Source organism: Perognathus longimembris, chromosome 10, assembly GCF_023159225.1.
Source record: "Perognathus longimembris pacificus isolate PPM17 chromosome 10, ASM2315922v1, whole genome shotgun sequence".
Taxonomy (NCBI): domain Eukaryota; kingdom Metazoa; phylum Chordata; class Mammalia; order Rodentia; family Heteromyidae; genus Perognathus; species Perognathus longimembris.
This window is the reverse complement of record NC_063170.1, coordinates 12,057,237-12,069,880: the sequence shown is the minus strand read 5'-3', so window position 1 is coordinate 12,069,880 and position 12,644 is coordinate 12,057,237. Positions and strand designations below refer to the sequence as shown.

At 50.2% G+C, this 12,644-nt stretch overlaps 1 protein-coding gene across 2 annotated transcripts in view; it reads left to right on the top strand.

Moving 5' to 3' along the window:
- Cdh3 (cadherin 3) overlaps positions 1-12,644 on the top strand; it is a 37,535-nt gene that overhangs the window by 15,167 nt on the left and 9,724 nt on the right. The window contains exons 3-9 of one of the 2 annotated variants that reach the window (XM_048355247.1): positions 5,691-5,776; positions 7,821-7,946; positions 8,066-8,221; positions 8,341-8,485; positions 10,053-10,228; positions 10,769-10,897; positions 12,243-12,428. In XM_048355247.1, the coding sequence (XP_048211204.1) occupies positions 5,691-5,776; positions 7,821-7,946; positions 8,066-8,221; positions 8,341-8,485; positions 10,053-10,228; positions 10,769-10,897; positions 12,243-12,428 (1,004 nt within the window). Of the gene's footprint in view, positions 1-5,687; positions 5,777-7,820; positions 7,947-8,065; positions 8,222-8,340; positions 8,486-10,052; positions 10,229-10,768; positions 10,898-12,242; positions 12,429-12,644 lie in introns of both variants that reach the window. The other variant, XM_048355246.1, reaches the window with a different exon arrangement.

Below are 12,644 nucleotides of genomic sequence, written 5' to 3'. Positions count from 1 at the left end.
AAGCCCGTTCATGCCCCCATGACTTGGCTGAGATGTGTGGTCTGGGGAAGCCAGGCTCCGGTCGGAACAGGAGCCCACTCACTTTGTGCGCAGGGCAGCTTGAAGGTGAGGCAGGAAGAGGATGGGTTTTGAAACGGTGATGCAAGGCCAGTGAAGCCAGCTGTGCCAGGAAGCCTCCAGGAAGAAGCTATAACCATTTGCCCCAGGGCTTCACCACCAAGCAGCCCGTGGTGACTCACAGTTGGCAAAAAGGGTGACTCATGGTCCTCCAAGTGCCGGGGCAGGTTTCCCCAGCAAGATCAGCCACCCACCAACACCAGCACACCACTGAGCCTTCCTACCAAACTGCCCTCTCCAGGTGCAGCCTAAGCTGAGCCAGCTCTAGCTATGGTCTCTGACCCTGTGTATCTGCCTCTCCCAGGCTTCATCCACCAGGAAAAAGCACAGCTGTGGCTAACTCCCTCCCAGCTTGGGAGATGGGTTTTGTCTGGTATAGAGCCAGAAACTTAGGTTCATTGTGTACTGGCTAATGGTACTTTCCTTGGTGGCTAACTCTTAGCCAGGCCCCAGGCTTGATGTTAAACACTAATTTAACTTATTCTTCCCAATAAGGTAGACATTATTTTTTTTCCCGTTTGCCAGATAAGGAAACTGAGCTTCCACAAGCTCTCACAATTTGCCCATGCAATGTAAGAAGCATGGTATGCATTTGAACCCAAATCTTTGGCCCTCTAGACTCCACATCCTGCACCACTTACCTGGCCTCAAGCCTTGAAAACCTGTTCCTAGGCTGCCCTCCTCCTCTTGGGGGCTCCTGTGCTTTCTCTGAAGCTGCTTCTTGAGGCAGTTCAGCCCTGGGGCAGCCTCTTTCTTGTTTCCTGAGTTGTTGGGCTGAGAGCAGAGCGATCTCCGTTGCAGATTATTTTGTGAGGATTTGGGCAGGGTAAGGGATGGACGGTTAGCTGTGTGTCTCTGGGTGTTTCATGCACGGTGGGGTTTGAAGCTTGCTCTCCACCTGCCTGGTGAAATGTGGGATGGAGCTGATGGGGCCAGGCCCCCTGGGGTACCTGGAATGTTCAGCCTGCATGGCCCAGGACTGCTAGCTCCTTGATTGTTGGCACTGTCCCCTCTAAGAATAGATTGAGAGCTAGATAGTGGGGTGAGCTGTACATGCCTAAGGGGCAGATTTCTTAGATAACAGGAAGAGGGTTTCTGGGTTACTGGCACCCTGGGGAGCAGCAGCTCTTCCAGTGTGGGCCCTAAGGCTTCCTAGTAATGAGGAGTCCTTATCCCTTGCCGGGTAACCTGGTAGGAGAGGATTGGGGAGCTCTCTCCGAGGGAAAGCTGAAGGAAATCACTGTCCCCCTCCCCAAGTGCTAGACACAGCTCCTCCCCTAGGAGAGGCTTAAGAAGGGAAAGTAGGGGCTGGGGATAGGGCCTAATGGCAAGAGTTCTTGTCTTGTATACATGAAGCCCTGGGTTCGATTCACCAGCAACCAAAATACAGAAAATAACCAGATGTGGCACTATGGCTTAAGTAGCTAGCCTTGAGCAAAAAGCAGCCAGGGATAGTGCTCAGGCTAAGTCCAAGGCTCACAACTGGCAAAAAAAAAAAAAAAAAAAAAAAAAAGAAAAGAAAAGAAAAAGAAGGGCAAGTAGCTTCCAATTTTTTTAAATTGGTGTTTGAATAACTTAGAGTCACACAAGGGTCAGAATTCAAAAGTCTGATGGCAAAAATGTCTCCCCTGCCTGGGCACCAGTGGCTCATACCCAGCTACTCAGGAAGCTGAGATCTGAGAATCTAATCTCTAATGAACTACCAGAAAGCCAGAAGTAGAGCTGTGGCTCAAGTGGTAGAGCACTTGGCCTTGAGCTAAAAAGCTCAGGAACAGCTCCTAGACCCTGAGTTCAAGCCCCAGAACCAACACACACACACACACACACACACACACACACACACACACACACACACTCACACACTCTCTCTCTCTCTCTCTCCTCTCTCTCTCCTCTCTCTCTCTCTCTCTCTCTCTCTCTCTCTCTCTCTCTCTCTCTCTGTATGTGGTTAGCAAGGTAGTCGTGACCAGGTGCTTAAGACAATGGGCCTGAAACAAGTTGTAATTATTGGGAGGAGTCGTTTAATTCACTCTTTCCTGCGCGTAGTCACATATGATATATAGAGTTCTGCCTTCGGCTTACTTTGTTTTACTTCATAGTATGAGACCTTCCCCCGTCATTTAAAACCTCTGCAGTAAGTATCATTTCTGGCATCACAAGAAATAACCTGTGGCATAAGTGCCCTGTAGATACTTAACTTTTGCCCTGTATTTAAGACCACTTAACCTTAGCCACACATTGCGCCTGGTACCTCCAGACTTGAGGCAAAATCAAGATTTCCCCAGAAGATGAGACTGTAGGCTGTGTGTTAGAATCAGGGCACGGCTGCCCTGGGGCCCTGCTGGAGCTGAATCAGGCCCAAGCCTTTTTCCCTACAGCTGGCCAGCTTGTGTCCCAGCTCCTCCAGTGGGGATGTGGGCAGGCATGCAGGGCCGCTCGCTAAGCAAGTTGTTGCTTCTCACGGGCCCATGGCAGCTTTCTGGGCTAGCATCCTGTCTGCACATGTGAGCGTTGGGTCTCTCTCCAGCAGAAGCAGCATTTTATGGTTCTGCAGCCCTTCCTGGCCTCAAATGCACAGCTCCTTCCCTAAAAGATGACCAGAAATTTCACTTTTTTTTTTTTTTTTGGTCAGTCATGGGGCTTGAACTCAGGGCCTGGGCACTGTCCCTGAGCAATTTCACTCAAGTACTCTACTACTTTGAGTCATAGTACCACTTCCAGCTTTCATTTATGCTAGGTAAGTTTCACCTGTTCTAAACCACCATAGTGCAATAATGGTTTTAAAAAATTCGAATGGATTACCCCCCAAAAGTTGCCTCTTGGTATATTTTTGAATAAAAAAGCCATTAAGAAGTAGTAGCAAAGGGCCAAGTGCCACCGCACACCTGTAATCCTAGCTACTGAGGAGGCTAAGATCTAAGGATCGAGGTTCCAAGCCAGCCTTGCAAGATAGTCTGTGACTCTTACCTCCAGTGAACCCCAGAAAAATCCAGAAGTGGAGGTGTGGTCAAGTGAAGGAGTGCTAGACTTGAGCAAAATAGCTCAGAAACAGTGCCCAGGCTCTGGGTTCAAACCCTAGGATGGGGGTTGGGGTGGGGGGACTTGGATTGAATCCTCAGCATTACAAAAGGGAAGAGGAGGAAAGGGAAGGGAGGAGGATAGTTTAATTGGAGCAGCACCAGGAGTAGAGTTCCTCCCTCCTAGAAATGATATAAATTCTCCTTACTGGAGACCTCTTATCAGCTCGGAGACGGCACCAGAGGAATCCACAAACAAACCTTGCGACCTTGCCCCGGTGCTGCCCCTGGAAGCCCCTGACTGCCTTCCTTTGTCTTGTCATTTCTCTAAAGTGTATGTATTGAGGGAGCCACACTAGCCAAAGAATGTGCGGACGCGTGGCTGTGGGTTCGCTGCCCCTGGCTGCTCCCAAGTGAGCCAGCCACACACAATGTGCTGGCTTTTCTCCGACTTCCAGAGCTCTGTCTCTGCTGCAGACTTGTGAGGGTTGAGGTGTGTTTCCCCAGCAGGGCATTCATTCATGCGTCCTGTCTTGAATCTGGCTTGTAGGACTCGCATTTGTTACATTCTCCCAGATGTGATGCATCCTTGTAGTTTATCTTTTTCTCTTTCCTTCCTTACCCTCCTCCCCCTCCCCCTTCCCCTCCCTTGTGCCTATACTGGGACTTGAATTTGGGACCTGGGTGCTGCCTCTGAGCTCTTTAACTCAAAACTAGTGCTCTACCACTTGATCCACAGCTCCACTTCTAGCATTTTTAGGTTAATTGGAGATAAGAGTCTCTCAGACTTCAGACTGACTTCAAACCACAGTCCTCAGTTCTCTGCCTCCTGAGTAGAGCTAGTATTACAGGTGTGAGCCATGGGTGCCCGGCTCTGGCTGTTTCTGATCGTAGGTAGTATGATTTGTGCTACCACAAACATGATACGTGTTTTGGTAAATGTATTTTTATAGGGTATGTATATCAGTGCAATTGCTGGGTTTGTTGGGGGGGGGGAGAGAGTGTGTGTGTATGTATGTGTGTGTATAATTGCAGAGCTATTTCCAAAGTGATTGTCCACTTCACATTCTCAGCTATCTGCAGATTTTTACTGTGTGTTGTGTGTGTGTGTGTGTGTGTATTATGCACAACATAAAGTTACCATTTTTACCTTTTTTTTCTGGTATTGAGGTTTGGCCTCACTTGCTTGTCTTGCTTGTTTAACTGGCCCTCTGCCACTTGAGCCACATCTTCAGTCCAGCTTTTTGCTGGTTAATTGGAGGCAGTCTTACAGACTTTGCCCAGGCTGACTTCGAACCTTGATCCTCCAGATCTCAGATTCTGTAGCTAGAATTATAAATATAAAGCAGCAGTGTATCCTCCTCCACAGTCATTTTAACTTTTAAAGTAAACATCTCAGTGCACTAAGTACACCCACAGTGTTATGCAGCCATCAGCATTAACCATCTCCAGGACTGTTCATCCTGCAAACTGAAACTTTGAGCTACTAGGCATGGGTAGCTCACGCTTGTAATCCTAGCTGCTCAGAAGACAGATCTGAGGAAGCTAGCTCAGTCAGGAAAGTCCATGAAACTCTGATCTCCAATTAACCACCAAGAAGCTCGAAGTGGAGTTGTAGCACAAAATTGAGAGCACAAAGCCTTGGTTCAAACAATTCTGAAACTCTGTACTCGCAACAGCATCTTTCTTTTCTCTCTATCCCTATGCAGCCTTTACTCCTGCCCATGAATTTGGCTGTCCAAAGTTCCCCTTATTAATGGAATTAGATAATATTTGTTCTTTTCTGACTTACTTCACTTAGCATCATTTTTTATTTAGAAGTGTTTTTCTGGCGCAATGATTGAACCATGACCCCAGAAGTGCACATGGATTACTAAGCTGCACCCAGCTTAGCATTTCCTAACATCCATTGCTCACCTATGTCATACAGCATGTGTTACTCTTTTTTAAAGAATTTTATTGCTTTTAAAGGCTGAATAGTGTTCTGTCAAGCATGTACCATTTCCCCCAGCGATGCAGGAAAATTCTGACTTCCGTACGTTCTTGGACTGGGGTGTAGCTCCACAGTAGAATGCTTGTCGAAGTTGAGTGTAGTGGTTTACACCTGTAATCCCGGCACTCAGAAGGCTGGGGCAAGAGGATCAACGTTCTTGTTGGGATGGTAGCCTAATAGAGATTTTCAGAAGGAACACATGACAAGCTGGAATAACCAGAGGTGGTCCAAGGGGGCCTGTGGGCAGCAGTGTGACGGGAGGTGGGCTGTGTGTGGTCTTGTGGCCATCAGGCCACCATCTTCCTCTAGCTATGGCCTTGTCAACCCTGTGTTTCATGGGGCTATGTACTGAATGTGATCTTGGTCCTCTGACCATGTGAACAAAAAAGTGATTGTACCTGCAAACTGCTTGTGGTCAGGAGTGGCCTCTGAATGTGGACTTGTGTCGTGCACTCGGTAACGCCTTTGATCCATACAGGGGACCTTTGCCAGGTTGTTTGCCTTGTGGTGGCTTACAGAAGTCCCCTCCATTCTCATACCTCTTCCTTCCTTTCCCACAGCAGCATTTACCGGCTCTCCTGGGCAACAGGGGCCCCTGCTCGGCATTGCTAATGACGACTTCAGTGTCCTGGCCCGGGAAACTGCCCAGGTAAAATACCACATCCATCCACCCTAAGACAAAAGGAAGAAGCAGGCTGGGAAGGTGGCTTAGTGGTAGAGTGCTTGTCTAGCATGCATGAAGTCCTGGGTTTGATTCCTCAGGACCACATAAACAGAAAAGGAAGTGGTGCTGTGTCTCAAGTGCTAGCTTTGAGAATAAGAAACTTGGAGACAGTACCCAGGCCCTGAGTTCAAGCCCCAGGGCTGGCCAAAAAAAAAAAGGAGGAAGATGCTCTGTGACAAGAGGCCTTCTGCTATAGCAGCTGTCAGCCAAGTTAACCCTTCAGAGAAGATAGCTGATAGGGCCAATGTGAGCAGGAAGGGGCTCTGAGCAGGGAGGTAACCACAGATGCCCAGTAGGGGGCACCAGAGTGTCGGATCAGAGAAGCAGGATCCCAGGGCCCTGTCCCATGGACCCCACCCTCTCTTCCTCCCTGCTCCCTTCCTCTTTTCCCTTACCAGGCTAACCCCAAGTGAAGGCCACCCCAGTAAGCACTGCCAGTCCTTCCTGTGAGCCTCTAGGAAAGTGGACTTCAGGCACTGGTCCATGCTTTTTCGTTTCATTCATTCATGTATTTTTGCCATTCCTGGTGCTTGAACTTGGCGCCTGGGCACTGTCCCTGAGCTGCTTTTTGGCTCAAGGCTAGCACTCTACCACTTGAGCTACAGCACCACTTCTGTTTTTTTCTGTTTATGTGGTGCTGAGGAATCAAACCCAGGGCTTCATGCACGCTAGGCAAGCACTCTACCACTAGGCCACACTCCCAGACCTCTTTTAATTTTTTTTTTTGGCCAGTCCTGGGCCTTGGACTCAGGGCCTGAGCACTGTCCCTGGCTGCTTCTTGTTCAAGGCTAGCACTCTGCCACTTGAGCCACAGCGCCACTTCTGGCCGTTTTCTGTATATGTGGTGCTGGGGAATCGAACCCAGGGCCTCATGTATACAAGGCAAGCACTCTTGCCACTAGGCCATATCCCCAGCCCCCTCTTTTAATTTTTTAAATAGCCACATGGTGACTGTTGGGTGTGGCTGGAGTGGTAGAGCACCTGCCTAGCAAATACAAGGGCCTGAGTTCAAGCCCCAGCATTACAAAAGTGAGGAGAAGGGGCAAAAAGTCTCTACAGTGAACAGTCTGATTTGTCTCTGTCTACCTAAATCCTCTCCACCTCTCCAAGAGAAGACATGGATAATCACTAGACCCTCTCCTTGCAGAGGCTAGACGTTTCACTTTACATGTATTTTATGTATATCTAGATAGATGGATATAAAAATAGACATTTCCCTTTCTCACAAAAAGCCAATGAACTGTTTGTATCTGTACCTTGCTGCATCTGGCTTATTCTATGATTACGGTATTATCCCCTCCCCGCAGATAAGCTCTGTTACTAGTTTCCTCTCTATTATCTCAGACTTTATCTGTGCTAAGAACATATAAAGGCTGAGCATGGTAGCTGTCTCCAGACAAAACTAGGAGACTCTGTCTAAAAATAATAATAATAATAATAACTAAAGCACAATGGTGTGAAGATCTAGTTCAGAGCACCTCCCTACCTCCTTAGCAAGTGCAAGTCCCCTGAGTTCAACCCCCAGTACTACGAAACAACAGCACCAAAAACCATGAACATATAGTCTTATTTCCCTACCCTCTTACATAAAAGACAGGTTAGTGCCTGACGCATAGTAAGCACTACGTGGGTTGTTTTATGTTTTTAGTCGATTGTAGGGCTTGAACTCAGGGCCTGGGTGCTGTCTCTAAGCTCTTTTGCTCAAGGGTAGTGCTAGAGCCACAGCATCACTTCTCGTCTTCTGGTGGTTTATTGGAGATAATAGCCTGATGGACTACAGGTAGGAGCCTCTGGCCCCCAGCCTATTCTAAAGCTGCATAGTACCCTCTACGATGACTGTGCTGTGGTGTATGGCCCTCCTCAGTGCACCCCTCTAGGCCCTCTCCTCACCCTTAATGGCTATAGCTACGAAGGTGCTGAGCGTATCCATCTCTTACACACTTAGGCTCGGGGTCTTCTGTCCTTGCAGGAAAGGAAGGAAGCAGAGGTCTCCCCATTAAAACGGATCTTACGAAGACGCAAGCGAGAGTGGGTGGTGCCACCTATATCTGTTCCTGAGAATGGCAAGGGCCCTTTCCCCCAGAGGCTGAATCAGGTAGGATTGTGCCTTCCGCCCCTGGCCATGGGGGCTGCCAGCTGGGCCTCCGCAGGCTCTCCCCTGCGTTGGTGAGGAATTGTCCCTTTCCTCAGTTGCCATTTGATTTTTGCTTCTAGCTCAAGTCTAATAAGGACAGAGGCACCAAGATTTTCTATAGCATCACAGGGCCTGGAGCAGACAGCCCCCCTGAGGGCATCTTCTCCATAGAGAAGGAGACAGGCTGGCTGCTGCTGAACAAACCACTGGACCGGGAGATGATCGCCAAGTATGAGGCAAGTGGCATTCCCCCCACCCACCCCACCCCCGTATTACCTTGCCCCTCCTCCCCCGTGTGGGCCCAGTGTCAGGGGAGGGGTGTGCCACGCTGAGCACAGACTTGTGTAACCCGCAGCTCTTCGGCCATGCCGTGTCGGAGAATGGGGCCTCAGTGGAGGATCCCATGAACATATCGGTCATCGTGACAGACCAGAACGACCACAAACCCAAGTTCACCCAGGATGTCTTCAGAGGGAGTGTCTTGGAGGGGGTGCTGCCTGGTAAGGGGACTGGAAGGGGACGGCTCTGGGTATGCTGTATGTACCCAGACCTAGACCTAGCTTCAGGTCATCTTCTGGAATTATCTAGGAAACGCTGGAAGACACCACCACCACCCCGTATTCCTATTCCTGTGACCATGCATCCAATTACCTGAGGTCTTTGTATAAACCCAGCTTTTCCCACTCCACCTCAACACCCCAAATAAGCACATTCCTGCGGTGCAGGAATCTGAGGCTTTCCCAGATGCTTGAGGGGTTGACTGAGCTCAGGAACTGCTAGCTAGTGGGCTGCAAAGACCAAGATTTCATTTCTTTTTAATTTTTATGTGTGTATATGTGTGTACACATATGTGTGTATGCGCGTGCATTGGAACAAAAGCTTGAACACTGTCTTGTTTATTTTTTCCATTTAAGGCTGTTCTACCATTTGAGCCACACATTCACTTTTTATTGGTCAATTAGGAATAAGGTCTCACAGATTATCCTACCCTGCTGGCTTCAAACCTTGATCTCCAGATCTCAGCCTCCTGACTCGTTAGGATTGCAGGCATGAGTCACCAACACCCAGCTCAGGATTTGATTCTTTTTTTTTTTTTTTTTTTTTTTTGGCCAGTCCTGGGCCTTGGACTCCGGGCCTGAGCACTGTCCCTGGCTTCTTCCCGCTCAAGGCTAGCACTCCGCCATTTGAGCCACAGTGCCGCTTCTGGCCGTTTTCTGTATATGTGGTGCTGGGGAATCGAACCTAGGGCCTCGTATATCCGAGGTAGGCACTCTTGCCACTAGGCTATATCCCCAGCCAGGATTTGATTCTTAAACCTTGCCTCTCTCCTGGATGTGACCCCAGGCAGGTTCTCAATCTCTGGATCCTAATAATTATGATGAAAATTGGGAATAATATCAATTTAAGGAATGACAGAACGTGTGCTCGACCTGTGGCAGAGCCTGGGTTGGAGAAATGGCATCACATGATTTACTATGAAGCACCTGACAGGAAGCTCTTCCACTACAAGGGTTGCGGTGGGGAGGTGTGGAACTTGATCTGTGGAGAGCAGAACAAGTAGCTAGGGCTGGAGAAGAGGCTTCTCTGTAGTGAAGACCCAGGCTGCCAAGGTCAGAAAGTCCTACCAGGTGCTCACAGTTCACACCTGTAATCTTAACTACTCAGGAGGCTGAGATCTAGTGCTTTGTTCCAAGTGGCCAGGGCCTGGCTTTGAAAAAAATGGCATTTTTAAGAAGAGAGAAGAGGGCTGGGAATATGGCCTAGTGGCAAGAGTGCCTGACTCATATACATGAAGCCCTGAGTTCAATTCCCCAGCACCACATATATACAAAACGGCCAGAAGTGGTACTGTGGCTCAAGTGGTAGAGTGCTAGCCTTGAGCAAAAAGAAGCCAGGGATAGTGCTCAGGCTCTGAGTTCAAGCTCTAGGACTGGCAAAGAAAAATGAAAAAGAAGAGAGGGGTTTCCAAGGTGGGTTCCATCCAGCTAGCCACAAAGGAGAACTGCCGAGGCTGGGGCTAGCGGAGCTGGGAGGGAAAGCTTGTCACCCTTCCTTTCCCTTCTCTAGGAACTTCTGTGATGCAGGTGACAGCCACGGACGAGGATGACGCCATCAACACGTACAACGGCGTGATTGCCTACACCATCCACAGCCAGGAACCCAAGGACCCGCATGACCTCATGTTCACTGTCCACCGCAGCACCGGCACTATCAGTGTCATCTCCAGTGGCCTGGACCGGGAGGTGGGGGACCGGGGAAAATGCTGCCCGCTGGGCTCTCCCGGGCTGGGCCCCATCAGAGAGAAGTTCCATGCCCGTCTCCCTTTGGCATCCTGCCAGATGGCCTCCCTGCATCCCCGCTTGTGTGTGGGGGGGGGGGGGGCGGGGGGACGGGGATGGCAGGTGCCACATGGAGACTCAGTATTTTCTGGAGGCTTTCTCATTTCCTCTCAGAATGGCTCTCTTGCTGTGCGCATTGCTTCGATCTGTCCCTGGTGTGCCACAAAGTGAATGAGCTCTGAGCAAACTGCTGTTGGCGTTCTGTTTCCTAATGAACGTCTTTGGAGAAATGGCTGAGGGTCAGGGACAGGCCCTGGGGAGCTATCAGGGCCTGTGATCATCCTTATGGGCCCCCCTGGTGGGGGCCGAGGAGGGGGAGAGAACAGCGTAAGAGTGGGAAGCGAGCCACCATTGCCTTTCCTGCTACCCCAAGGCCTTGATTCCTGGAGCCCAGGTGAGGACTGGAGTTCCCATGGGCTTCCTCTCTCCTCCCTTTCTCCCCAGAAAATCCCTGAGTACACGCTAACCATCCACGCTACAGACCTGGACGGGGACGGGTCCTCTGCCACAGCAGTGGCCATCATAGAGATTCTTGATGCCAATGACAACGCTCCCATGTTTAAGCCCCAGAAGGTAATGCTCCTCCTGCCTGCTTCCCAGGCACTAGCGATGGGCCGAGTCTTTTCCTAGCTACATTGCCTTTAGTCCCAGTCTTGTTCCTTGCTAGCTGTCTGACCCAGGACAAAGTACCTGACCTCTCTGGGCCCCATTCCCTCATCAGTGGAACAGAGATAATGATAAAATGCCTACCACACCCTTCTGATCAGAAATGAAATGACATACGTGCAGGTCTTAACACAGCCTGGCAAATAGGCGCTTGACATGAAAATCGTTGATGTGGAAACATACTGACCACATATCTATACGTGCCTGCCTTCCCCCATGAATTTTCATCCCTTCCAGCAGTAGGCAACTCAGTGCCAGTTAAGGTGACATACACATTCCATCTTATCCACAAACAAGCCCAGCTGCTGAAGGTTATTTAGGCCTGATTAAAAATTTATTCTAGTTGGGGCTGGGGATATGGCCTAGTGGCAAGAGCGCTTGCCTCGTATACATGAAGCCCTGGGTTCAATTCCCCAGCACCACATACATAGAAAATGGCCAGAAGTGGCGCTGTGGCTCAAGTGGCAGAGTGCTAGCTTTGAGCAAAAGGAAGCCAGGGACAGTGCTCAGGCCTTGAGTCCAAGCCCCAGGAATGGCCAAAAATAAAAATAAAAATTTGTTCTAGGAGCTTGGAATATGGCCTAGTGGTAGAGAGTTTGCCTAGCATGCATGAAGCCCTGGGTTTGATTCCTTTGCACCACATAGACAGAAAAAGCCAGAAGTGGCGCTATGGCTCAAATGGTAGAGTGCTAGCCTTGAGCAAAAAGGAAGCAAGGACAGTGCTCAGGCCCTGAGTTCAAGCCCCAGGACTGACAAAAAAAAAAAATCTTATTCCCAGGCCCTGGGGGGCCAGAAAGTGGGTCTAATGTTGGTGTCTTCTGTTCTCATGGCGGGGGGGGGGTCTGACACTTGGGATTTTCTTCTTTTTTTTTTTTGGCCAGTCGTGGGCCTTGGACTCAGGGCCTGAGCACTGTCCCTGGCTTCTTCCCGCTCAAGGCTAGCACTCTGCCACTTGAGCCACAGCGCCGCTTCTGGCTGTTTTCTGTATATGTGGTGCTGGGGAATCGAACCTAGGGCCTCGTGTATCCGAGGCAGGCACTCTTGCCACTAGGCTATATCCCCAGCCCACTTGGGATTTTCTTCACAGGGTGTGCCCCCAAAACCTACTGGGGGCAGGGGTTGGTGGTTCAGCAAAGGGTTAAGGCCCTGAGGTCATCTCAGAAGTGGGATAGAGGGGTTGCAGCCCTGGAAGTGGGGAGCAGGCTTGGATGGTCAGGCTCCGCTCTCATGCTGCGGCTTTCCATGCTCACAGTACGAGGCCCGAGTGCCTGAGAACAAAGTAGGCCAGGAGGTGCAGAGGCTGACGGTGACCGACCTGGATGCCCCCAGCTCTCCAGCGTGGCGGGCCTCCTACCGCATCGTGGGGGGTGACGCCGCAGACCATTTCACCATCACCACGCACCCCGAGAGCAACCAGGGCATCCTGACCACCAGAAAGGTGAGTCTGGTTGGGATTTAAGCAAAGGCCACCCCTGGGATGGCCAAGTCCAAAGCCCCCAGGACAAGAGGGGCTGGCTCATCACCTCAGGCCACTTACTTGGGGCCATTCCCTAAGGAGTGCCCCCCCCGCCCACTGTAGTGTTGAGGACCCTGTTGTCCAACACCCACTTCATAACAGGGTGAGACATGCTGCTGTTTCGCCTCTCGGCCTCCT